The sequence below is a fragment of the Eretmochelys imbricata genome, chromosome 2, assembly GCF_965152235.1.
Source record: "Eretmochelys imbricata isolate rEreImb1 chromosome 2, rEreImb1.hap1, whole genome shotgun sequence".
NCBI classification, from domain to species: domain Eukaryota; kingdom Metazoa; phylum Chordata; order Testudines; family Cheloniidae; genus Eretmochelys; species Eretmochelys imbricata.
This window is the reverse complement of record NC_135573.1, coordinates 838,886-865,362: the sequence shown is the minus strand read 5'-3', so window position 1 is coordinate 865,362 and position 26,477 is coordinate 838,886. Positions and strand designations below refer to the sequence as shown.

Genomic DNA, 26,477 nt, shown 5'->3' with positions numbered 1-26,477 from the left:
GGCAATCAATTCACGAGAGTTGGCATGTCTGCACCTGTCCAGATTGTGCTATAATTAACTATTATATGGTTATATGTTTTGTACAAAGTTTGTCTTGTGAGCTATCATTTGAAAACTCATAATCTGCTGAATATTATTGTCTTGTTAAAATGTATGTAAGAACATGGCATGTAAAATTATGAGACTTTGCTACACAATTGTTATTGAAGTCTGTGGTAGCTCTGGGTAATGCCCACAAACCAATTTCTCAGAGACAAAGACATCTTAGCACGTCAGAAAAGTGATGAAGTGCCATCACCTGTTTAACTGGCCATCTGCCAACGTGGGGAAAGACATAAACAAAGAATTTACGTTTCATCCCAGAAACACTTCAAGTCTCACATACACAAGAGACTGTTTGCCTGCACCCCGGTGGGGGTAATCCTCAAAGAAGGGAGTGGGATATAAGAAGGGGAGACAGTGACCTCCACCTCACCTCTTCCCCTCCATCCCTACTCACAACAGCTAGATTGCTTGAAAGACAAAAGAAGCATCATTAAGCTGGGGAAGTGGTCCTGGCCTGGAGGTTTTCCAGCCAGTACAGACTGCTGTAAGCTTTTGGGTGAGAAAAACTCTTTTTTCGCTTTTGGACCCATTAGCCTTGGTAAAGTTTAGGAACTAGCTTGAGTGCTTACCCTGTTGGGTTTTTTTTAACCAATTCTGACTTCTATGTCTTCCCACTTGTAATCACCACTAGCTCCAGCTAATCCTGGACACCTGGGACACGAGACAGAGGTTCCTGCTCTCGCCCCCCTGCCCCGTGTGTTCTTTTCCCTAAACAGCCCAGTTCCAGTACAAGTTTGCCAGGTCCCGGCATGGCTGATCAAACTGTGCACTGGGCCTCTCTCTCTCCAGCAGCAAGGCTGCAAGTCAGAGTCAGCACGAGAGACAGACGTTGCCTTTTCCAGCTGTGCTGCTCTTTTCTCTCCCCTTTGGGGTGTCTTTGTCTTGTTTTGCCTTCGAGGAAACAGGATCGGACTTTTAACAACAGCATCAGCGACAGCCCCAGCCCAGCTCATCTCATCTCTCCCCTTTCCCCCAAAGAAGTTATTCTCAGCTCCATACTATCTAAAAGGCTGTCAGGTAAGGGGGTTTCTTCCATAAAACTCTCCACAGCTCCTGGGAAAGGGAAGCAGGGGTGGTGTTAACCAAAGCCTGTCATAATACTTTACACTTCAAATGCTTTCCCTGGTTTTCTTCCTTTTTCTGTATCTCTGATACATGGTTAAAGAGCTTCTTAGTGGCATTGTTAGCACAGGAGTTACCAGCGGTGCCATGACACAAACCCCCAGCCCACCCGGTCCTGCTGATCGCCGTGACGGTGAGCAGAGTGTTATGAGCGTCTCACCCCTTGTTGGGCCTGGGACACCGCTATTGCTCTGCTCTCTCCCGCCACGCATGCAGCCTGGTTCTGTCCTGGGCTGGGCCCAGCTGCAGTTCCCACTAGCAATGTGTTCATCTCCCATGGGAGCCAAGCACCCCAGTAACCCCAGCTGCTCCCCACCGCCCAGGGAAGGGGAACACTGGGACCAGGCTGTAGGGGCTGAGACTCGATCCAATGGTCTGAGACTCAGGGGTGAGGGGAGAACCCACCCCCCCAAGAGGAGGGAGATGCTGGGGAGCCAGAGCAGCCAAGAGAGACCAGGGGCCAGTGACTCAGAGCAGAGTCTGCCACAAAGGCCAGCGTGGGAGGAAGGTGGGGAGAACAGTCCCTCTGGGCAGCCCTGGTGCAGCCCACACATCTCTGGGGGGAAGGAGGTCTTTAGGGAAATGCAAGGGGCGTGGCCAGGAGGAACAGGCTGAGACTTTAAAAGGGAAAGGTCAGGCTAAATAGCAGGAAATGGACCTGGCAGCGAGGCAGCGTGATGCTGAGGGGCCTGGAGAATGACAGGGGCTCAGCCTACGAACCGTTGCTAAATTAAACGCACCATCCTCCTGCTGAATGAAAACGAGCTGCTACAGTCCCACTCGGTGCCCAGTAAAACTGGCAGGGAGCCCAGGAACTATTATTAGCTGTTATTCTCCTCCCTCCAGCTTTCCAGGAGCAGGGCTGCTGGCTCCCAGCTGGCTAGCACGTGAGGGAGCCCAGGCTGGGGCTGAGACAAGCCATGTCCACTTCATGACGATCCAACCAGAGTCAACAAGAGACAAGAACTCAATCCCCCAGTTCCTCTGATCAGAGATACCACAGCATCACCCGCTCCCTCCAGTACAGCTGACTAAGGCAGAATAATTCCCGGTAACACTAATGCAGAACTGACCTTTGAGCCCTGATCAACACTCCCCTCCACGAAATAGCCAGCGACTCAACATGTCTTCACCAAACTCTGCTCCCCACACCAGCTCACCCCCTCCATATCAAGCGCCTGCTCCCGTCCCCCCACCTCCACCAGGCCGTCTGTCGTCACTCAGTCCTCCTGCTCGCTCTTCCAGCAGCTCAGTCAGTTGGTCTCTCCACTCAGCGCTTTCCACCAGGCTGGGCTCCTTTGCCCCTCTGGTCTGTCCAGCCCACCCCTCGTGCTGGCCCACTCCCACTCTCCATGTCCTCCACTTGTGCTGCTGAGCCCATCGGGTTATGGCCACATGAGCAGAGACACCCCCCACCCCCAGGCAACACACAAAGACGCTTTCTCCTCCGCCACAGGGTGACCATACGTCCCTTTTTAAAACCCTGTCCCGGACAGCCCGACTTTTTTGGCAAACATTTGCTCTCGCCCACTTGATCAGTTGTGAAAAAAGTGGGGTGCGGTGTCGAGGAATGTGTGGGCGGCAACCAACTATGCCAGCCCCACACAGGGGGAAAGGCAGGGCTCAGGCTGGGGGCAGGCAGGGCTCGAGCAAGCGGCCAGTCATGGCCTGGCAGGCCAACATAAGAAGGAATGCAGGGCAGAGCAGGGGTCAGGAGCTGACTGGAGTTGGAGGGGAGAAGACCAGGCTTCTAGCAGGAGGAAGGAACCCCAGCACCTGGGACAATTTAGTGCTGCAAGCAAGGACCAGGGAAGCTAGAGAGTGCACCTGGCAGACTTCTAGGGCCTGAAGGCTGAGACCCTGAGGTAAGGGCAGAAAAGGGTGCTGGAGCCACAAGGGAACTGGTCCTGGGACAAAGGACTGTAATTGCCACGGAGGTAGTGGCTGGACGGAGTTTGCAGGTCCCCTGGAAGAGGAGAACACAGTGTGTGATACAGCCAGAGGGCACTAGGGTGACCAGATGAAATGGACAAAATATCGGGACACATGGGGGAAGCAAAAAACAAATACAAAAAAAAACCGCCGGAAACACCCAAAGCCGCAATATCAGGACAAATGGCATCCCGATCGTGCATCGGCCGGGACGCGGGACAAAGAACTAAAAATCTGGACAGTCCCATTTTATCTGGACGTCTGGTCACCCTAAAGGGCACTGTCACGGAAGAGGACCCTGCAGCCCTTGCAGCAACACGGGTCCAGGAACAGAGGTGACAGTGGGTGAGACACCACCAAAAGAGGGAGCAGAGCTCATGCCCAAGACAGACAGCCAGAGGTGCCACAGTGGTGAGCCGCACTGTGTCACAGTGTCCTACTCCTGGGCCATGTCTGATCAGTATTTGAGGGCTGGCCCCATTACTCCTATTGACTCCACAGAGCCCATGTGGCTGTGACAGGGTACCTGACCCCTTTACCTCAGGGTGGTGTTTGCTGGGTATGACCATGGATGCGGCTGGCAGCGAGCAGGACTCGTGCATTACTATATTCTTGGTAACAGCTCACTTAGCCCTAGAGTTCATACTCTGCCCTGGGACATGAGCAGATGGACTAGCCATCCAACACCGGCCAGGGGAGGTGCTCTGGTGACCATCCGTCCCTTATTTCATTGATTTGTCCCTTCAGGTGACTCCCCCATCCCTTATATTAAGATGTACTGAGATGTATTAAAATTGTTAATAAGGTCCATTGCAAACGCGACGTTGAAGCTTATGATAATTGCATCACATACTTGAGGCCAGCAGAAATGTACATGTAACCCAGGCCTGCTGGCTGTGGCACTCTGCCCTCTCTGGTGGCACCGAGACCAGCGAGAGATCGAGGAGTCTGCTACAGCCCTCACTAAGAGCCAGGTGGCTGTGAGCTCATGCAGTAAGTGGCAAAGATCCCGGGTTCAATTCCACCCACGGCCAAGCGGTGTCTGTTGGTGTCACATACGCTTGAGAGAAAAATACACGATGTGACAAGGGCAATGGTGCTTGCCTAAAACATCCCTTAAAATAAAGCGCTATCGCTTATTTTTCATGTGGTTTTTCCCTTATTTCCATCCAACATCAGGGGTCACCCTAAGACATCTGTTAGGATATAGGTATCCAGGCCTGTCTGTAAAGGCCCATTCTCTAAGAATGTAGGTGTATTCTTATCACTTGGCTAGTTCTAGAGGTGTAAATGAAAGAATCAAAATCACTGTCTGCCGGTGTAAGGGCTTTCTCTTACTGTGACAGTCTGAGCCCCTGTGCTTAGGCTAAAAGAAAAGGATGAAGTGAGCTGTAGCTCACGAAAGCTCATGCTCAAATAAATTGGTTAGTCTCTAAGGTGCCACAAGTCCTCCTTTTCTTTTTGCGAATACAGACTAACACGGCTGTTACTCTGAAACCTGTGCTTAGGCTAAGGCCTCTGGCTAAGCAGCAGAGGCAGCCATGAGCTGGGAAGCGACCGGTCACCTCCTCACATTCCAAACTAGTCTCATTGAAAGAAGGTGCCATTGGGCTGTTAGGATACAAACCTGTCCTGATAATGCCGATCGCCTCCAGAGAAAGGGAAGTGCCTAGAAGATGTAAAAGGAAACAGTTTGAGAGCATCCTGTCTGGCAAGAACTCACTTATCAATAGCTGGGATGTGAAATCCTCATTTCTGTGTTGTTCTGTCATTGTGGTCCCCATTTCCCTATTGTTTGTCTCTACAATCTCTGTCTGGTTCTGTGATTGTTTCTGTCTGCTGTATAATTAAGTTTGCTGGGTGTAAACTAATTAAGGTGGTGGGATATAATTGGTTAAATAATCATGTTACAATATTTTAGGATTGGCTAGTTAAATTTCAGGAAAATGATTGGTTAAGGTATAGCTAAGCAGAACTCAAGTTTTACTTTCTAGTCTGCAGTCAATCAGGAAGTAAGGGGGGGAAATGGGAACAGGGAATGGGGGGGAGGAAATTGGAATCATGTTTTGCTAAGGGTAGGAATGGGAACAGGGACACAGGTGTAAGGCTCTGTGGTGTCAGAGCTGGGAAGGGGGACACGAAGGAAGGAAACTGGAATCATGCTTGCTGGAAGTTCACCCCAATAAACATCGAATTGTTTGCACCTTTGGGCTTTGGGTATTGTTGCTCTCTATTCATGCGAGAAGGACCAGAGAAATAAGTGGGTGAAGAAATAAGCCCCCTAACAACATCCCCTTAGTTCTAGAACTCCAGAGGTATCTCTGTTAGCAGCTTGAGCAGAGTGTACTGTACCATCCTCAGTAAGGCCCCATCCTGCCCCTAGACACACACACACACACACGCTTATTCATGGTGGAAGGTGGGGCACATGCATACGTGTTTGCAGGATGGAGACTCAGACCATACCCATGAGACTGAAACAGACTCACGAGAAACTGCCCCGATCACGTGTTTACCCTGCAGACGCTCACTAACAAACCCACAGGGGAGGGTGTTTGCCTGGTTTGTAGAGTTTCAGAGCATTTGACACAGTCTGGCACCCAGCCGTGCTGACACAAACTGTGACAAAGTGCACGCAGCTTGGTGTCAAAACATATGACGTCACTAAATCCCTGCTCCTACCCCTCAGATGCAGAAAACAAATAAACTACAGGCCAAAAGGAGACTCAGCCCAAGCCTCTGTGCCATAAACATAAGTGACTTCCAGCCCCCGCAGCAATCCCCAGACTGAAAACAAGGCCCTGATTCTGCTGGTGTCCTGCTCACGGCGGAGAGCCCTGCTGCAACAGGCGCCCTGGAAAGGGCCAGAACAAGAGGTTGCAGAAAGAGCCACAGACCAACCACAAGACACTCGCTTTCATTCTAGAGGCATGGAGATCAATCCCACTGTAAATATACAGACTTTGTACCAAACACAGCAAGGCACTGCACATGGGCGGAGGGTGGAGCCCCCCTTTGGGGAGGCTAGCCTGCGGCTCTGCCCCTTCCGCCTACACCCACCCCAGATGGAGCCCCGAGCCCCCTTATCCCTCCCCCAGCAGCTAGAGCCCCAAGGCCCCACATCTCCTCCCTCAGCCAGAGCCCTGAGCCCCCCACTGCTGGAGCCCCAAGCCACCCCCCCCCCGTGGCCAGAGCAATGAGTCCCCCCACCCCTGGAGCCCCACCTCCCCCTGAGCCCCCAGGCCTCCCCACAGCAGGAGCCCTGAGTCCCCCTGCCCCCCCACAGCCGGAGCCCTGAGCCCCCCACTGCTGGAGCCCCAAGCCCCCCCGCTGCTGGAGCCCCAAGCCATCCCCCCCTTGGCCAGAGCAATGAGCCCCCAGGGCCCCCCATAGCAGGAGCCGTGAGCCCCCCTGCCCCCCCCCCACAGCTGGAGCAACGAGTCCCCCCACTCCTGGAGCCCTGTGATCCCCACCCAGAGAAGCCACAGGCTGGCCAAAGCCCTGGACACAGAGCCCCCCCCGCTGGGAGGAGCCCTGAGACCCCCCCACGCACACACACACCTGCTCGGAGGAGCCCCAGGCCAGCCGCTGCGCCTTCCCAGACCCCCAAGCCACCCGGGAAAAGCCGCAGTGTGAGAGCGACTCTTCCTGAAGAGGAACCTGCTTTTGCTCTGCCCCATGGAGGTTGCAGACAGTTGCGGAGGCAGATTCTGCTACTCAGCTTCCTGGGTTCATCAGTCATCTCCCGGGAGTCGGGAAGCTGAGTAGCACATACAGCCTCCTCGGCCGCCCCGGAGCCTGCATGGGGCGTGATAAATCAAAAACTTCCCCCGCCAGACGTGCAACTGGGGTCCTGGGGTCCTGCGGCAAGTTGGGGGTTGGTCCTACTTTGAGCAGGGGGTTGGACTAGATACCTCCTGAGGTCCCTTCCAACCCTGATATTCTGTGATTCTGTGATAAGTGCCAGGGGCTGCCCATGGGCCACGGCAGGCTGGCTAAGAATCTCTACACCTCAAAGAAATCCTGAGAGAGATACAACCCCCACTCCAATCAAGCTATTGCCAACCCTCTGATGGTATAATCCAGCCCAGTCTGCTAGGTGGGGGTGAAGTCCAGGCCCATCTTTAACTGATTACACTGACCGAGGTAGGAAACCCAGCCCCTCACAGACAGGTCCCTGTGTGCCCATGCACCACGGCGCTGACAGGGAGCAAGCAGAGCTGGCATGTCCTCTGTTCATCAACAGGCAGAAAAGAACATTCAGTGCCTAGTGCTTCCTCCATCAAAGCTCCCTGCACCACAGACACTAGGGGATCAAAAATCAAGTCCAGAAGAAAGCATGAGCCACACCTACAGCAGTACTGCCTGGGCTCAGTCCCTGCAACCTCCCAGACAGGGCAGCAAACAACCCGAGATTTGCAACGCTTAAAGCACCGCTCCACAAGTCCCTGGGGAGAAGAGATCAAAGCTAGCAACTGGCTGGATGGCTCCAGACCTGCCCCGCTCACAGAGCCCTCACCACAGCAACCTGGGCAAAGCCAGGGCACACGGTCCCCAAACACAGAATCTGTGACCACCAATCAGTGGTGGGAAAGGCAAGACACAAAGCCAAGCACAGACCCTGAAAGGAGCCACTGTGTGGCCTACGGGAAGGAGCAGCGATGGTGACAGAGGGTCATTTGTTACTGCAGAGAGCCAGGGGAGAAGAAGTCAGAATAAGAGACTTTCCATGGAAAAGTGATGAGGGAAGCTTTGCTCAGCCTGCGTTTGGGGAGAGACGGCCTCACAGGGTGAGCGGCCTGCGCAGGGAGCAGGAGCGCACCCAGCAACCAAACCCTGCACAGGGAGCGCAGCCCTGTCCATTTGACAGGGACCTGAGGGCTGCGTCTCCCTGCTACGCTTTAGCAGTGGCTGGCGATCCGGGAGGAAGGATGGCCCCGTGATGTGGTTGTGAGTCTAGGAGTTAGGTGATGCAGATTCAATCCCCTGCTGCAGCACTCTCTGTGTGGTTTGGGCAGGATACTGCTGCAAAAAAGGCATATTTTGAACTGAATGCAGCTGTCTCCTGGGTAAACACCAGGTGTGGGGTACAGAGTCGCCATTGACTAACTACATCAAGGCAAAAGCTATCTGTGTCTTGTCTCCAGGAGGATTTTACCTGGAGACACCTATCCCCATGGAAAAACCTACCTTTTTGCAGTGAAGGCAAAGCCTGAGTCTCTCTGCTGCTCCATCCCCTCCTGTAAAATAGGGGTAACAGCCCCGCCTCTCAGGCATGTGAGAGGATAAATACATTAAAGATTGTCAGGTGGGTGGATACTACAGTAAGGGGGACATACGTGTGCCAAAGGAAGGTAGAGAGATAGTGGGGGGGTGTCTGGGGATAGATAGATAGATAGATAGATAGATAGATAGAGTCTCCTTGGTTAAATGTGGGGGTAGTGATTGTTGAGATAGAGGTGTTACATAGGGCTGGCCTGTGCGTGTGTTTTAGGGGATCTTCCCATATGAATTGAGACTGAGAAGTATGTTCCCCTTCCAGCCACTGAGAGAGTGGCACAATCTGGGCAGTGAACTTGAAGACTGTCTGGGACGGTTTGCTCCAGTCACTGGGGGACTGGCTTAGCCAGGGCAGTGGATTTAAGAAATGTCTGGGAGAGCGTGGAGGACTTTGATAGTGCCCTGGAAGGGGAGGGATGCCATGACTTGGCCAGAGGGCTAAGCCATGAAGACAAGGTGCTGCAGCTCCTGAGGAGTAAGAGAGGGGTGGCAGAGCAGGACAATGGGCCAACGAACAACAAGAAGAGGGTGTCAGGCTGAAAGAGCTAATCCCCCCCAAGTGGCAAGGAGGAGGCGGCCCTAGCCATGAGCAGAGGTCCCTGCAATACCTTGTAAATACAGCTCTGTGCCACCTTAGAGACTAACCAATTTATTTGAGCATAAGCTTTCCTGAGCTACAGCTCACTTCATCGGATGCATACTGTGGAAAGTGTAGAAGATCTTTTTATATGCACACAAAGCATGAAAAAATACCTCCTCCCACCCCAATCTCCTGCTGGTAATAGCTTATCTAAAGTGATCACTCTCCTTACAATGTGTATGATAATCAAGGTGGGCCATTTCCAGCACAAATCCAGGTTTTCTCACACACACACCACCCCCCATACACACAAACCCACACCCTGCTGGTAATAGCTTATTTAAAGTGACCACTCTCCTTACAATGTGTATGATAATCAAGGTGGGCCATTTCCAGCACAAATCCAGGGTTTAACAAGAACGTCCGGGGGGGGGGGGGATTTAGGAAAAAACAAGGGGAAATAGGTTACCTTGCATAATGACTTAGCCACTCCCAGTCTCTATTCAAGACTAAAGTTAATTGTATCCAATTTGCAAATGAATTCCAATTCAACAGTTTCTCTCTGGAGTCTGGATTTGAAGTTTTTTTGTTGTAATATCACAACTTTCATGTCTGTAATCGCTTGACCAGAGAGATTGAAGTGTTAGAATCATAGAATCATAGAATATCAGGGTTGGAAGGGACCTCAGGAGGTCATCTAGTCCAACCCCCTGCTCAAAAGCAGGACCCATACCCAATTAAATCATCCCAGCCAGGGCTTTGTCAAGCCTGACCTTAAAAACTTCTAAGGAAGGAGATTCCACCACCTCCCTAGGCAACGCATTCCAGTGTTTCACCACCCTCCTAGTGAAAAAGTCTTTCCTAATATCCAACCTAAACCTCCCCCACTGCAACTTGAGACCATTACTCCTTGTCCTGTCCTCTTCCACCACTGAGAACAGTCTAGAACCATCCTCTCTGGAACTACCTCTCAGGTAGTTGAAAGCAGCTATCAAATCCCCCCTCATTCTTCTCTTCTGCAGACTAAACAATCCCAGTTCCCTCAGCCTCTCCTCATAAGTCATGTGTTCCAGACCCCTAATCATTTTTGTTGCCCTTCGCTGGACTCTCTCCAATTTATCCACATCCTTCTTGTAGTGTGGGGCCCAAAACTGGATACAGTACTCCAGATGAGGCCTCACCAATGTCGAATAGAGGGGGACGATCACGTCCCTCGATCTGCTCACTATGCCCCTACTTATACATCCCAAAATGCCCTTGGCCTTCTTGGCAACAAGGGCACACTGCTGGCTCATATCCAGCTTCTCGTCCACTGTCACCCCTAGGTCCTTTTCCGCAGAACTGCTGCCTAGCCATTCGGTCCCTAGTCTGTAGCTGTGCATTGGGTTCTTCCGTCCTAAGTGCAGGACCCTGCACTTATCCTTACTGAACCTCATCAGATTTCTTTTGGCCCAATCCTCCAATTTGTCTAGGTCCCTCTGTATCCTATCCCTGCCCTCCAGCGTATCTACCACTCCTCCCAGTTTAGTATCATCCGCAAATTTGCTGAGAGTTCAATCCACACCATCCTCCAGATCATTTATGAAGATATTGAACAAAACCGGCCCCAGGACCGACCCCTGGGGCACTCCATTGACACCGGCTGCCAACTAGACATGGAGCCATTGATCACTACCCGTTGAGCCCGACAATCTAGCCAACTTTCTACCCACCTTATGGTGCATTCATCCAGCCCATACTTCCTTAACTTGCTGACAAGAATACTGTGGGAGACCGTGTCAAAAGCTTTGCTAAAGTCAAGAAACAATACATCCACTGCTTTCCCTTCATCCACAGAACCAGTAATCTCATCATAGAAGGCGATTAATCAGGCATGACCTTCCCTTGGTGAATCCATGCTGACTGTTCCTGATCACTTTCCTCTCATGTAAGTGCTTCAGGATTGATTCTTTGAGGACCTGCTCCATGATTTTTCCGGGGACTGAAGTGAGGCTGACTGGCCTGTAGTTCCCAGGATCCTCCTTCTTCCCTTTTTTAAAGATTGGCACTACATTAGCCTTTTTCCAGTCATCCGGGACTTCCCCCGTTCGCCACGAGTTTTCAAAGATAATGGCCAATGGCTCTGCAATCACAGTTCCTTTAGCACTCTCGGATGCAACTCATCCGGCCCCATGGCCTTGTGCATGTCCAGTTTTTCTAAATAGTCCCTAACCACCTCTTTCTCCACAGAGGGCTGGCCATCTATTCCCCATGTTGTGAAGCCCAGCACAGCAGTCTGGGAGCTGACCTTGTTCGTGAAGACAGAGGCAAAAAAAGCATTGAGTACATTAGCTTTTTCCACATCCTCCGTCACTAGGTTGCCTCCCTCATTCATTAAGGGGCCCACACTTTCCTTGGCTTTCTTCTTGTTGCCAACATACCTGAAGAAACCCTTCTTGTTACTCTTAACATCTCTCGCTAGCTGCAGCTCCAGGTGCGATTTGGCCCTCCTAATTTCATTCCTACATGCCCGAGCAATATTTTTATACTCTTCCCTGGTCATATGTCCAACCTTCCACTTCTTGTAAGCTTCTTTTTTATGCTTAAGATCCGCTAGGATTTCACCGTTAAGCCAAGCTGGTCGCCAGCCATATTTACTATTCTTTCGACACATCGGTTTGTCCCTGTAACCTCAACAGGGATTCCTTGAAATACAGCCAGCTCTCCTGGACTCCTTTCCCATTCATGTTAGTCCCCCAGGGGATCCTACCCATCCGTTCCCTGAGGGAGAACCAGTTCTCCGACTGGTTTATGAATGTTATAATTCTTGACATCTGATTTGTGTTCATTTATTCTTTTACGTAGAGACTGTCCAGTTTGACCAATGTACATTCAATCTCTCTGGTTTGAGAGAGACAAATCCAGACTCCAGCGAGAAACTGTTGAATTGGAATTCATTTGCAAATTTGATACAATTAACTTAGGCTTGAATAGAGACTGGGAGTGGCTAAGTCATTATGCAAGGTAACCTATTTCCCCTTGTTTTTTCCTACCCCCCCCCCCCAGACGTTCTTGTTAAACCCTGGATTTGTGCTGGAAATGGCCCACCTTGATTATCATAAACATTGTAAGGAGAGGTTTCAGAGTAACAGCCGTGTTAGTCTGTATTCGCAAAAAGAAAAGGAGTCCTTGTGGCACCTTAGAGACTAACCAATTTATTTGAGCATGAGCTTTCGTGAGCTACAGCTCACTTCATCTGATGAAGTGAGCTGTAGCTCACGAAAGCTCATGCTCAAATAAATTGGTTAGTCTCTAAGGTGCCACAAGGACTCCTTTTCTTTTTATTGTAAGGAGAGTGGTCACTTTAAATAAGCTATTACCAGCAGGAGAGTGGGTTTGTGTGTGGGGTGGGGGGTGTGTGAGAAAACCTGGATTTGTGCTGGAAATGGCCCACCTTGATTATCATACACATTGTAAGGAGAGTGATCACTTTAGATAAGCTATTACCAGCAGGAGAGTGGGGTGGGAGGAGGTATTTTTTCATGCTTTGTGTGTATATAAAAAGATCTTCTACACTTTCCACAGTATGCATCCGATGAAGTGAGCTGTAGCTCAGGAAAGCTTATGCTCAAATAAATTGGTTAGTCTCTAAGGTGCCACAAGTACTCCTTTTCTTTTTGCGAATACAGACTAACACGGCTGTTACTCTGAGCTCTGTGGTAATATGCATGATGCAAAAGGGAAATCTAATCTGGTTCACGACCTGTTTGAGTGACTGGAACAGATTGTTAAAATCTACCGTACAGTGGTAGACTCAAGAAGCTGTATCTACTTAGCTTAACAAAGAGAAGGTTAAGGGGTGGCTTGATCACAGTCTGTCAGTATCTATGTGGGGAACAAATATTTAATAAAGGGCTCTTCAATGTAGCAGAGGAAGGTCTAACATAATCCAATGGCTGGAAGTTGGAGCTACACAGATTCGGACAGGAAATAATGCAAAATTTTAATGGTGAAAGTAATCAACAATTGGCACAATATACCCAGGGTCATGGTGGATTCTCCATCACTGACAATTGTCAGATCAAGATTGAATGTCTTTCTAAAAGCTCTGCTCTAGGAATTATTTTGGGGGAGTTCTCTGGCCTGTGTGACACAGGAGGTCAGAGCAGATGATCACAATGGTCCCCTCTGGCCTTGGAATCTATAAAAGTCCCTCATCAAGTTCAGGAAACAGGAGAGGGGCACAGCGCAGCAGGGGCACAGCCTGGAAGCACAAGGAGCAGCCTGACAGGTTTAGTTCAGACCTGGGCAGTTAATCAGTAAACACAGGAGTTGGCTATTGAATGTGTAAGGGGAGCTGCACAAGAACAGTGGACTCAGGCTCAAACAACAGTGATTAGCCCGGCCATGCTGATGCTGCTGGGGAATAAGGGACTGAAAAAGGAATCCCCTAATTAGTCTCAAATGGAGACACTCTGGAGAATATGCAAATGCCTCCAAATTGGAAAAACGGGGTTTGGAAATTGGGCCTCTGGATTTCAGGCAGGAAGTCCGGCTAACCGAGAAAGTGGATGAGCTAATAACCAGTCTGGATTTCTTTAAGGCTAACAACTAAGTAATGAAGGTGTCTTACAAATTCAGTCTGTAGAAATTCAATTTAAAGACATGGCCCAGGTGAAACAAATTATTTCTTGTCAATTGGTTTGCAGCGCTTGCCTCCAGGGGCAAAAACCAGAACAGCAACAGGCTGCGATTGCTCTCCAGCAAGGGAAAGGTGGGGAGAGGCTGAGACCTACTTTGAGACTCAGGGCCTCGGGGGAATTAGCTACCAGAAACTTCTACGCTTAAAATCTGTACCATTTTTTTTTAATTTTAACATCATCTTAATAAAATTATTAAATCTGTTAAAGTGCTTGTGGATCTGAAGTAGGGATAGACTTTGTTCGTTTGCTGAATGTTTCTTACAGACTGCAGAGAGGACAAACAGCAATCACAGTTACTAGATCCAGTAGTTCCCATTTTGCACATGTTGGTAAAGGAGAAAACTACAGGGGCTAGTTTAGCCGAACAGCCCACCTCCCGCTAGCCTGATGCGTGCTTACTATCTGTGTGCTTCCTCCTGCCCCGCACTGAAAGTTCCTTGTGAGCTTTGATCTACTGCACTTTGAAATGGGAGCAGATCAAAGGGCCAAGGGAACTTCTAATGCAGGGACACTGGCAGTCAGTGGGTGGCAGGCTAGTCCAAGGCAGATTTACACCCCCGCCTGCCATGCAGGAAGTGCTCATATAGACAAGGCCTAAGCAAGAGAGTGAAAGTGAGCTTCCCGAGTTTCAGCTGGAGCTGCCCCAGCACAGTGCTGTATATTTAAGTGAGGAACAGCAGGATGGGCTAAGACTTTTCTGGTTAGGAATCGAGAGTGGCACTTGATCCACTAAATACATTGGCTGTCCTGCACTGGTCCAGCATAAGACTGACACTGGGGGAATGTGGCCCATTATGCAGCCAGCTCGCCATTTACCAGCTGCAAAGAGGAAAGAGGCTTCAGAGGCCATTGAGGAAAAGTGTCAGGAAGGCTTCATGCAATGCTCCTCACTGATGGTATGTTCGGTGCACGTGTTCCTGGTGCGGGAGCGCACCACGAACACAAGGAGCGAGGTAGGGGCGTGCAGCAGTGATGTAGTTGCTACGGCGGCTGGGTGCGGATGGAAATTAGTCCGATTTAATTTGGTCGAGTGGAGATGCTCTGAAAGACTCTTTCTGGATGGTTACAATGTAACACTACTTGCATTTCTTAAAATCCAGACCCTTACCACACAGGGACCCAAAGACACCGAGAGAGACAATGAGGGCCGCACAGGTTGTGCAGTTGTTCAGCTGCTGGCAATGGCAGAGGAACATGAATGAGTTCGGGGGAGCGGTGGGCCCTAGCGGGGCTCCCCATACCGGGCCGACCTCCTAGTTTTCAGGACAAAGAGTCCAGGGCAGGAGGGTTCGGATGGTTTTGGTTTGTATCTGTGAATAATCCGATGAAGTGAGCTGTAGCTCACGAAAGCTGATGCTCAAATAAATTGGTTCGTCTCTAAGGGGCCACAAGTCCTCCTGTTCTTTTTGCGGATACAGACTCACACGGCTGCTGATCTGAAACCAACCGTGACTGTAACTTTGGGGTTTTGTTCTTAAGATTTTGTTTCAATGAGGGTGAACAGACAGAGAAGGCGGCTCCCTAAAGGCAGCGATGCCCAGCTCACCCTACCTTGTTCCGGGCCGGCTCTTTCCAGGCAGCCTGCTTCTGGGCCCAGACGGCATCTTTCCCAACAGAGGTGCCTGGGCTGCAAGCCAGACAGGAGAACCCCTGACATTTAAATGGATAGCTCTGCACCTTGAGCGCTGGTTCCAATACACCACCTCTCCCCTGCAAATCCCTTCCTTAACGAACAGTAAAATCCTCATTCTAGCCTTAGGGGCGGTCTGTGACTTCACGGTGGGTGCTGCCTGCCAGGGAGAGAAAGGGACACCGGATCTTTGTCCTGTTCCCTGCTGACACCGTTGGGTCCCTCCGGGGCAGGCTCTCTCCCTCCTTGGCCGGGAGTCTCCGGTACCCCGTGCCCTCCCTTGCTCTCGCCTCCGCCCGGCCCTTCGCAGACTGGGGGCCCGAGAAGACAGGAGCGCGGTGCCCACTTCCCCGCAGCCTCGGGCCTGGGGGCAGGGGCAGGGGATCCCTCACCCGCCAAGGGGCAGCGTGTGCGTTTACACGCCCAGCGCTGCTGCAGGGCAGGCCTGAGAGAAGGCGGCTGAGAGCCACACGCGGGACTCCGGGCGGCTGGGAAGGCGACAGCTGGAGCCCAGCTCCCCGGGAAGCCGCCTGGCGCCGCGTGCAAGCGCCCCGGGGGCTCGGGCTGCGGCGGGAGGGCCCCGGGAGCCCGCGGGGAGCCGGGGCAAGCGCCGGGAGCTGGCGCCAGACCCGGCCCAATGAGAACCCGGCCCCCGCGGCGACAGGAGGGCGGCGAGCCTTGAAGCCGCTCCCCCGGGGCCGGGGCGTGACACGGAGCTGCCCGTAACCTTCCCGAAGGCGGCTCCGAGTCCAGCCTCCCGAGCGGTGCGGGGCCCCCGGAGGCGGCCGGGGGGCGGCCCGGGCCGGCCCCCGGGGCGTGTCAGGTACGCCCGGGCTGTGCCCTGCGCCGCCGGCCCTGGAGCCGGGGAAGCGGGACCGGGGCGCTCGGCGCTGCGGGTCGTCCGCGGGCGGGCTCGGGGCGGGAGCCGCAGCCGGGCATGTCGGGGTTGGAGGCCGCGCTGCCGGCGGAGAAGGAGGAGGAGAGCGAGGAGGAGAGCGAGGTGCTGGAGGAGAGCCCCTGCGGGCGCTGGCAGAAGCGGCGGGAGCAGGTGGGGCGCGGGGGCTGCGGGGCCGGCCGGGGCGCGGGGCTGAGCCGGGAGCCGGGCTGGGGAGCGCGGGGCGCATCCCGCACCGAGCCGGGCTGGGGAGCGCGGGGCCCCAGCACGCGGGGTTACGGGCTGGCCCGGCTGCTGCCCCCGCTGATGGAGATGGCCGGGGCGCGGCTCCTTCCCGCTGCGCCGGGCCTCCTGCTCTGCCACTCGGCCGGGGCGCTGCGCGCTCTGCCCAGGGAGACTTGGCTCCTTCTTGCCCTCCCCCAGTCGCATGCATTCATCTAGGCCAAAGGGGCAGGTCTGGGGTCCGAGAGCGGCGGGGGGAGAATAAGCCGTCTGGTGAGGAGGGCTGGCTGTGAAAACGGGAGAGCCAGGAGGATAAGATCGTAAGAGCTGTTGTCCTGGGTCAGACCCTGGTCCATGTGGCCCAGTATCCTGCCTTTGACAGTGGCTGGTACCCAGAGCTTCAGGGTGAGTGAACAGAACAGAGCAATTATGGAGTGGCCCACCCCTGTTTTCCACTCCCAGCTTCTGGCAGTCAGAGATTTAGGGACACCCAGAGCATGGGGCTGCATCCCTGCCCATTCTGGCTAATGTCCATTGATGGCCCTAGCCTCCCTTAAGTTAGCCAGTTCTTTTTTGAACCAGTTATACTTTTGGCGATGACAGCATCCCCTGGGAATGAGATCCACAGGTTAGTTGTGCATTCAGCGGAAAAAATATTTCCTTTTGTTTATATTAAACCGGCTGCTTGTTAATTTAATTGAGTGACTCTTGGCTTTTGTATTTGTGAAGAGGTAAATAACTAGAGCCCTTCATGGGTCCAGAATCTGAATCTGCAACTGATCATGATCTGCAAAAATGGTCCGCGGATATAAAGCGGATATTTGCGGATTTGCAGGCCTCTGTAAACAACCCTTCTCCCACATCATTCACCAGTTTGTAGACTTCTGTCATATTCCCCTAAGTTGTCTTTCCTCTAAGATGAACAGCCCTAATCTTTTTAGTCTCTCCTCATGTGGAAGCTGTTCCATGACCTTGATCATCTTTGTTGCCCTTCGCTGAACCTTTTCCAGCTCCACTATATCCTTTTTGAGATGGGGTGACCCGACACACCATGTGGTGACTCATGTGGACACACCATGACTTTATACAGTGGCATTATATTTGTTCTCATTTTTATCCCTTTTTAATAGTTCCTGATATACAGTTAGCCTTTCTGACTGCTTCTGCACACGCAGTGGAAGTTTTCAGAGAACTCTAAACTGTGATACCAAGATCTCTTCCTTGAGTGGTAACGGCTAATTCAGACCCCATCGTTTTATATGTATAGTTGGGATTATGTTTTCCAATGTGCATTACGTTGTATTTATTAACATTGAATTTCATCTGCCATTTTCAAGTATCAGAGCGGTAGCCGTGTTAGTCGGGATCTGTAAAAGCGGCAAAGAGCCCTGTGGCACCTTCTAGACTAACAGACATATTGGAGCATAAGCTTTCGTGGGTGAATACCCACTTCATCGGATGTGTATAGTGGAAATTTCCAGAGGCAGGTATAAATATGCAAGCAAGAATCAGGCTAGGGATAACTAGCAGTGGACGTGTTATTCCTTGACTTTAGCAAAGCTTTTGACACGGTCTCCCACAGTATTCTTGGCAGTAAGTTAAAGAAGTATGAGCTGGATGAATGGACTATAGTGGATAGAAAGCTGGCTAGATTGTCGGGCTCAACGGGTAATGATCAATGGCTCCATGTCTAGTTGGCAGCCGATATCAAGCGGTGTACCCCAAGGGTCAGTCCTGGGGCTGGTTTTGCTCAATATCTTCATTAATGATCTGGAGGATGGCGTGGATTGCACCCTCAGCAAGTTTGCAGAGGACACTACACTGGGAGGAGAGTTAGATACGCTGGAGGGTAGGGATAGGATACAGAGGGACCTGGACAAATTAGAGGATTGGGCCAAAAGAAATCTGATGAGGTTCAACAAGGACAAGTGCAGAGTCCTGCACTTAGGACAGAAGAATCCCATGCACCGCTACAGACTAGTGACCGAATGGCTCGGCAGCAGTTCTGCAGAAAAGGACCTAGGGGTTACAGTGGATGAGAAGCTGGATAGGAGTCAGCAGTGTGCCCTTGTTGCCAAGAAGGCCAATGGCATTTTGGGATGTATATGTCGGGGCATTGCCATCAGATCGAGGGACGTGATCGTTCCCCTCTATTCGACATTGGTGAGGCCTCATCTGGAGTACTGTGTCCAGTTTTGGGCCCCACACTACAAGAAGGATGTGGAAAAATTGGAAAGCGTCCAGCGAAGGGCAACAAAAATGATTAGGGGACTGGGACACATGACTTATGAGGAGAGGCTGAGGGAACTGGGATTGTTTAGTCTGCGGAAGAGAAGAATGAGGGGGGATTTGATAGCTGCTTTCAACTACCTGAAAGGGGGTTCCAAAGATTATGGATCTAGACTGTTCTCAGTGGTGGCAGATGACAGAACAAGGAGTAATGGTCTCAAGTTGCAGTGGGAGAGGTTTAGGTTGGATATTCGGAAAAACTTTTTCACTAGGAGGGTGGTGAAGCACTGGAGTGGGTTACCTAGGGAGGTGGTGGAATCTCCTTCCTTTGAGGTTTTTAAGTTCAGGCCTGACAAAGCCTTGGCTGGGATGATTTAGTTGGGGATTGGTCCTGCTTTGAGCAGGCGGTTGGACTAGATGACCTCCTGAGGTCCCTTCCAACCCTGAGATTCTATGATTCTATGACTATGTTGAAAAGCACTGGTCCCAGTACAGATTCTTGGGGGACCCACCTGTTCCCCTCTCTCCATTGTGAAAACTGATAATTTATTCCTACTCATTGTTTCCTATCTTCCAACCAGTTCCTGATCCATGAAAGGACCTTCCCTCTTATCCCATGACAGCTTACTTTGCTTAAGAGCCTTTGGTGAGGGACCTTGTCAAAGATTTTCTGAAAATCCAAGTAGACTGTATCAGCTGAATCCCTCTTATTCACATGCTTGTTGACTCCTTCAAAGAATTCTAGGAGATTGGTGAGGCATGATTTCCCTTTCCAAAAGCCATGTCGACTTTTCCCTTATAAATCATGTTTATCTATGTGTCTGATAATTCTGTTCTTTATTATAGTTTCTACCAATTTGCCCAGAATTGACATTAGGCTTACTAGCCTGTAATTGCCAGGATCGCGTCTGGAGCCCTTTTGAAAAATTGGTGTCACAGTAGCTACCTTCCAGTCATCTGGTACTGAGGCTGTTTCCAGTGATTTGTAACATACCACAGTTAGAAGTTGTGCAATTTCATATCTGAGTTCCTTTGGAACTCTTGGGTGAATCCCATCTGGTCCTGGTCACTTATTACTGTTTAGTTTATCAAGTTGTTTCAAAACCTCTTCTAGTGAGACAGCAATTTGGGACAGTACTTCAGATCTGTCACCGAAAAAGAATGGCTCAGATGTGGGTATCAATGCAAAGAGTTCATGAAGCTGCCCTACAATGGCCTTATCTTCCTTGAGTGCTCCCTTGCCACCTTTCTCGTCCAGTGGCCCCACTGGCTGTTTGGCAGGCTTCCTGCTTCTGATGGACTTAAATACAATTTTTTTTACTATTGTTATCTTTAGCAAGTTGCTTTTCAAATTCTTTTTTAGCCTGCCTTATACTTTTACATTTTACTTACCGGAGATTCTGCTCCTTTCTATTTTCGTCATTAGGATTTGACTTCCAAATTTTAAGGGATGCCTATTTGCCTCTAACAGCCTCCATTACTCTGCCATTTAGCTGTGGTGGCATTTTTTGGTCCTCTTTTTTTGATTTGGGATGTACGTTTAGTCTGAGCCTCTATGAGGTGTTTTTAAGCGGTCTCCAGGCAGTTTGCAGGCATTGTACCTTTGACTGCTCTTGTTAATTACTGTCTAACTAGCATCCTCGTTCTTGAGTTAATTCCTCTTTTTAAAGTTAAATGTTACTGTGGTGAGTTTTTTTGGTATCCCCCCACCAAAAAAGACGCCAGATTTAATTAATTATGGTCACTATTACTGAGCAGTTCAGCTGTAGTTATCTCTTGGCTCAGATCCTGTGCTTCATTTAGGATTAAACCAAGAATTGCCTCTTTTCTTGTGGGCTCCAGGACTTGCTGCTCCAAGAAGCAGCCATGAATGGTGTCTAGAAATTGTATGTCTGCCTTGTGCTCTGAGATGCCATGTACCCAGTCAATAGGAGGGTAGTTGAAATCCCCCATTATTATTGCATTGGCTGGTTTAGTAGTCACAGAATCATGGAACCATAGGGTCAGAAGGGACTACCAGGGTCATCTGTTCTAACCCCCGCCAAGATGCAGGATTAGTCTCTGGAATCTCCCTTATATTTCACAATCACTGTCATGATCCTGGGCAGGTGGTCAGTAGCATATTCCCACTGCTGTACTCTTATTATTCAAGCATGGACTTTCTGTCCATAGAGATTCTGTGGTACAGGATGGGAATATAAGAACGGCCATAGTGGGTCAGACAAGTGGTCCACCTAGCTCAGTATCCTGTCTGCCGACAGTGGCCAATGCCAGGTGCCCTAGAGGAAGTGAACAGAACAGGGCAATTATCAAGCGAGCCAACCCCTCTATCATATCCCCCTGTTAGTTGTCTCTTTTAATTTCTCCTCATATGGAAGCACTGGAATGGGTTTCCTAGGGAGGTGGTGGAATCTCCATCCTTAGAGGATTTTAAGGCCCTGCTTGACAAAGCCCTGGCTGGGATGATTTAGTGGGGGATCGGTCCTGTTTTGAGCAGGGGGTTGGACTAGATGACCTCCTGAAGTCCCTTCCAACCCTGATATTCTATGAAGCTGTTCCATACCCTAATCATTGTTGTTGCCATTATTTATACCTTTTCCAATTATTATACCTTTTCTAACCTTTTTTTTTTTTTTTTTTTGAGATGTGGCAACCAGAACAGCACACAGTATTCAAGGTGTGGGTGTACCATGGATTGATATAGTGGCATTACGATATTTTCTGTCTTATTATCCATTCCTTTCCTAATGGTTCCTAACATTCTCTTAGCTTTTTTTTTTTTGACTGCCATGGCACACTGAGTAGGTGTTTCCAGAGAACTCCCCACAAGGGAGCGTCTGCTTTCATGGCCCCTTACATGAGGGTTTCAGTGTAGTGAAGGAGGCGTGTTTGTGCAGAGGCAAATGGCACTGGAGTGCGGGACAAGGGAAGCTTTCCCTAACAGTGGTGGGGGAAGGGGGCATGTATAAAGCCTGTTGTTTGGCACAGGAGTTGGATGAAAGGGAGCATAAGGGGTTAATAGAGGGGCCTGAACACGCTCAGCACCGACACCAAAGGAGTGCGTGTGAGCAGGTGTGCCCAGCGACTGACTCCAACATCGTGCCTGCGAACGGAACGCAAAATGGCAGCTCCCCCCTGAAAGTGGTGCCCCTCCCTTACGCAGGCCCGTAAGCCAGTGCTCACCCCAAAGCGAGGTAGCTGTTCTGCGGGTTCCGTGAGATGCCCTAATAGCACCTGGGGTTTCCTTGACCCTGGCCACCCTCTGATCTCCTCGCCTGGCTTCCAGAGTCCCCTCCCTCAGTACCTGCGGCTGGCCCTGTGATCTCTCCTGTCCAGCCCAGCTGGCTCCAGCTCCGATAAGGGGGCTGCAGGGGGTGTTTGCCTTGTGCTCTGCGTAGTCATGCCGCAGGACCTTGGCTGGCGTTATCAGTCCCTGAGAGGGGTGTTCATCCCGAGGCCGGGCAGACATGGGCAGTTTATCTCAGACTTTGCTGCTTTTGCTACAGTGGGTGCTGCTCTCCGAGGGGAGCGGTGGAGCAGTAGTACGCTCTAGCCAGCGTGGCCTTTTAATCAGTGCGTTGGCAAAGCCTGTTTCGGGCAGGTCTGTGTACCGGGGCAGACAGACTGAGCCTGCTGCTGTCCATCTGTCTGTTAATGCAGCAGACTCTGCCAGGGTGTGAAACACGGGCTTTGGTACCAAAGTGAGGACAGAATGAATCCAGGTTCATTCCCAGCTTCCCAGGGCATGGTCCTAGGGGCGCTGTTCCCTGGGCACTGGGCCTACCTCACCCTGGGCACCGGGCCTACCTCACCCTGGGCACCATAGGAGCCTGCCCTCCCCAGCTGGGCACTGTTGCAAGGACTTTGACCCTCCCCTAGGCACCATCCTGGAGCCCTGCCCCTCTCCCAGGCACTGAGCCCTGCCCTGGTTCTTCCCCAGTTTCTCTGCAGGCTTTACCTCCCTGCTGTGCGCTGTTCAGACTGCCCCTGATCGCGGGGCTGGCTGGCAGCTCCTGCGGGAGCCACAGGTGCCCACATAAACCACACCTGGGATTAAAACTATGATTTTCCCTCAGACGAAAACACCTCGCCTTCCAGCAAAGCAGGAAAGCGCCCACCATCCTGGGTCTGGCCAGCCCCAGGCTTCCTGCACGGCCCCTCTCAAAGGAAAGGATAAGGATCTGCCTGGTCTATCTCCTCAGCCCCGGGGTCAGGGCAGAAACACAGGCGCCAAGTTTTCAAACTGCTGGGGGGTGCTCGACCCCTGGCTCTGCCCCAAGGCCCCACCCCGCCTCTTCCTGCCCCCTCCCCCGAGGGCGCCATGTCCTCCCTTCTCCCCCCTCCCCCCCAGCTTCCTGCATGCCATGAAACAGCTGATCGTGGCGGGTGGCCGGCACGGGGAGGGACGGGGAGGCACTGATCCGCAGGGCCCGCTGGCGGGTAGGAGGTGCTGGGGGTAGCTGATGAGGGGGGATAGCTCAGTGGTTTGAGCATTGGCCTGCTAAACCCAGGGTTGCGAGTTCAATCCTTGAGGGGGCCATTTAGGGATCTGGGGCAAAAACTGGGGATTGGTCCTGCTTTGAGCAGGGGGCTGAACTAGATGCCTCCTGAGGTCCCTGCCCACCCTGGTCGTCTCTGGCTCTGTGACTGCCAGTGGGTGCTCCAGACCCACCATTTTTTCCCCATGGGTGCTTCAGCCCCAGAGCACCCATGGAGATGGCGCCTATGGGCAGCAGCATTCCCGGCAGTGTATCCTTCAGGCTCTGGCAGGGCTCCCCACAGTCGTCCTACCCCTGTGTGTCAGCCTCACTAATCCCCCAGGTCCCCTCTGGTTTGCCAAATACCATTAGCGCTTAACCTCTTGGGCCAATCTTTGTTGCTGTCCTTCCCAGAGCCAGGTCAGGAGGTCCTCACCTCTGGTGCCTGGTGCCCAGGCCTGCGTCCTGTATCCTGGGTGCCGTCGCCAGCATGGGTTTGAGCACAGGCTCCCCAGCTGTAGCGTGCCGGGGAAGCTCTCAGCCACCCTAACTCCTGTCGGCAGAGTTCTGAGCTGGGGGGAAGCCAAGAGTCCTGCAGGGCAGCAGCAGGAAAAGGGGAGATGGGACCCTGTGGAAGAAGGGGCCTGCGACACTGGGGTGTGATCGGGATGTTTGGAGCCTGGCTGACACAGCCAGGGAAAGTTAGAGCGTAAGGGACAGGCTCAAAGGGGCTCCATGCCACACAAGACGTGGTCGGCTCTAGGCAGCCAAAGTCCAGTTTTATCTTTGAAAACTCGTGGCGAACGGGGGAAGTCCCAGATGACTGGAAAAAGGCTAATGTAGTGCCAATCTTTAAAAAAGGGAAGAAGGAGGATCCTGGGAACTACAGGCCAGTCAACCTCACCTCAGTCCCCGGAAAAATCATGGAGCAGGTCCTCAAGGAATCAATCCTGAAGCACTTACATGAGAGGAAAGTGATCAGGAACAGTCAGCATGGATTCACCAAGGGAAGGTCATGCCTGACTAATCTAATCGCCTTCTATGATGAGATTACTGGTTCTGTGGATGAAGGGAAAGCAGTGGATGTATTGTTTCTTGACTTTAGCAAAGCTTTTGACACGGTCTCCCACAGTATTCTTGTCAGCAAGTTAAGGAAGTATGGGCTGGATGAATGCACTATAAGGTGGGTAGAAAGTTGGCTAGATTGTCAGGCTCAACGGATAGTGATCAATGGCTCCATGTCTAGTTAGCAGCCGGTGTCAAGTGGAGTGCCCCAGGGGTTGGTCCTGGGGCCGATTTTGTTCAATATCTTCATAAATGATCTGGAGGATGGTGTGGATTGCACTCTCAGCAAATTTGCGGATGATACTAAACTGGGAGGAGTGGTAGATACACTGGAGGGTAGGGATAGGATACAGAGGGACCTAGACAAATTGGAGGATTGGGCCAAAAGAAATCTGATGAGGTTCAATAAGGATAAGTGCAGGGTCCTGCACTTAGGACAGAAGAACCCAATGCACAGCTACAGACTAGGGACCGAATGGCTAGGCAGCAGTTCTGCGGAAAAGGACCTAGGGGTGACAGTGGACGAGAAGCTGGATATGAGTCAGCAGTGTGCCCTTGTTGCCAAGAAGGCCAATGGCATTTTGGGATGTATAAGTAGAGGCATAGCGAGCAGATCGAGGGACGTGATCGTTCCCCTCTATTCGACATTGGTGAGGCCTCATCTGGAGTACTGTGTCCAGTTTTGGGCCCCACACTACAAGAAGGATGTGGATAAATTGGAGAGAGTCCAGCGAAGGGCAACAAAAATGATTAGGGGTCTGGAACACATGACTTATGAGGAGAGGCTGAGGGAACTGGTTTCAGAGTAACAGCCGTGTTAGTCTGTATTCTCAAAAAGAAATTGGTTAGTCTCTGAGGGAACTGGGATTGTTTAGTCTGCAGAAGAGAAGAATGAGGGGGGATTTGATAGCTGCTTTCAACTACCTGAGAGGTGGTTCCAGAGAGGATGGTTTTAGACTATTCTCAGTGGTAGAAGAGGACAGGACAAGGAGTAATGGTCTCAAGTTGCAGTGGGGGAGGTTTAGGTTGGATATTAGGAAAAACTTTTTCACTAGGAGGGTGGTGAAACACTGGAATGCGTTACCTAGGGAGGTGGTGGAATCTCCTTCCTTAGAAGTTTTTAAGGTCAGGCTTGACAAAGCCCTGGCTGGGATGATTTAATTGGGGATTGGTCCTGCTTTGAGCAGGGGGTTGGACTAGATGACCTCCTGAGGTCACTTCCAACCCTGATATTCTATGATTCTATGACATCCCAAGGTGGGATCATCCTTCCCCACCAGGGTAGGGTGGTTAGACAGCAACTGTGAAAAAACGGGACAGGGGATGGGGGGTAATAGGCCCCTATACAAGAAAATGTCCCAAAAAACAGGACTGTCCCTTTAAAAATGGGACATCTGGTCACCCTAGGATTTGGCCCTTGGCAGGCTCCTCGCTTGGGCCTGGCTCTATGTGGGAGCTGGGATTCTGACAGTGCTTAGCTGGGCCCAGACCCTGTTTAACCACATCTCCGAACACCCATCCCAGAGCTGTCTCCACAATGCCAGATCCCTCGCAGTGCCCCCGGAGCCACCCCAGTTTCCTCAGCTGGGGGCTCCCTGGCCAGTCCTTGTCCCAAAGCCGGGGCTGCTGTGCTGTACTGCACTGCACGGGGAACATTTCCCCTCACTCCACCTCCACTTCATGGGTCCCTACCAGCAGGCGAAAGGGAGGAGAGCAGGCAAATCCATGCCCCCTGTGTTTCAGCAGTAAGGGAGAGAGTGAGGCGCAGTCCCCTTCTCCCAGCAGCCACCAGGCAATAGAGAGGTCTCCTGCGGCAGCTGGGGGCACAGGGAGAAAGGATATAAAGAGGGAAGGTCCCAGTCCTCCCACTCTGCACCAAGGGGAAGGATGGAGGTGAGCAGTGGGGTTATCACTGGGAGCTGCCCCAGCCCCACTGGAAGATGGCTCCTCTTTCCCGTCAGCCTCTGGATGTTACTTTCCCATCTGGAAATTGAGGGGTTTGGGGGCTCCCCAAAACTGGATAGTGAGGGACTCTGCCCCCCTGCTCTGGATTGAAAGCCTGGAGCTGAGCTTTAGGGTGGGGGTGTTTCCTCAGAGCCAGACAGATACGCACCCCTCCCTGCCCCAAGAGGGAAGGCCTTCGGGGGTACATCTGCACCGCAGTTAGACACCCACGGCTGGCCCGTGCCTGCTAGCTCAGGCGAAGGGGCTGTTTCATTGCAGTGTAGCTGTTCAGACTCGGGCTGGAGGCCAGGCT

At 51.7% G+C, this 26,477-nt stretch overlaps 1 protein-coding gene and 1 long non-coding RNA gene across 9 annotated transcripts in view; one reads left to right on the top strand and one right to left on the bottom strand.

Moving 5' to 3' along the window:
* The window catches only part of LOC144260817 (uncharacterized), a 142,946-nt gene that overhangs the window by 108,647 nt on the left and 7,822 nt on the right, over nt 1-26,477 (bottom strand). Inside the window, exon 2 of the long non-coding RNA XR_013345057.1 lies at nt 4,787-4,828. This is a non-coding gene — a long non-coding RNA (uncharacterized LOC144260817). The remainder of the gene's footprint in view (nt 1-4,786; nt 4,829-26,477) is intronic.
* Nucleotides 16,175-26,477, top strand: part of NRBP2 (nuclear receptor binding protein 2) — a 56,774-nt gene continuing 46,471 nt past the window's right edge. For 4 of the 8 annotated variants that reach the window (XR_013345055.1, XR_013345056.1, XM_077809589.1 and 1 more), the window contains exon 1: nt 16,176-16,379. Coding sequence is in view for 5 of the 8 variants with exons in the window: in XM_077809589.1 (XP_077665715.1) it covers nt 16,269-16,379 (111 nt within the window). In the remaining 3 variants the exon portion in view is untranslated. Of the gene's footprint in view, nt 16,380-26,477 lie in introns of all 8 variants that reach the window. The other 4 variants (XR_013345054.1, XM_077809590.1, XM_077809588.1 and 1 more) reach the window with 2 other exon arrangements.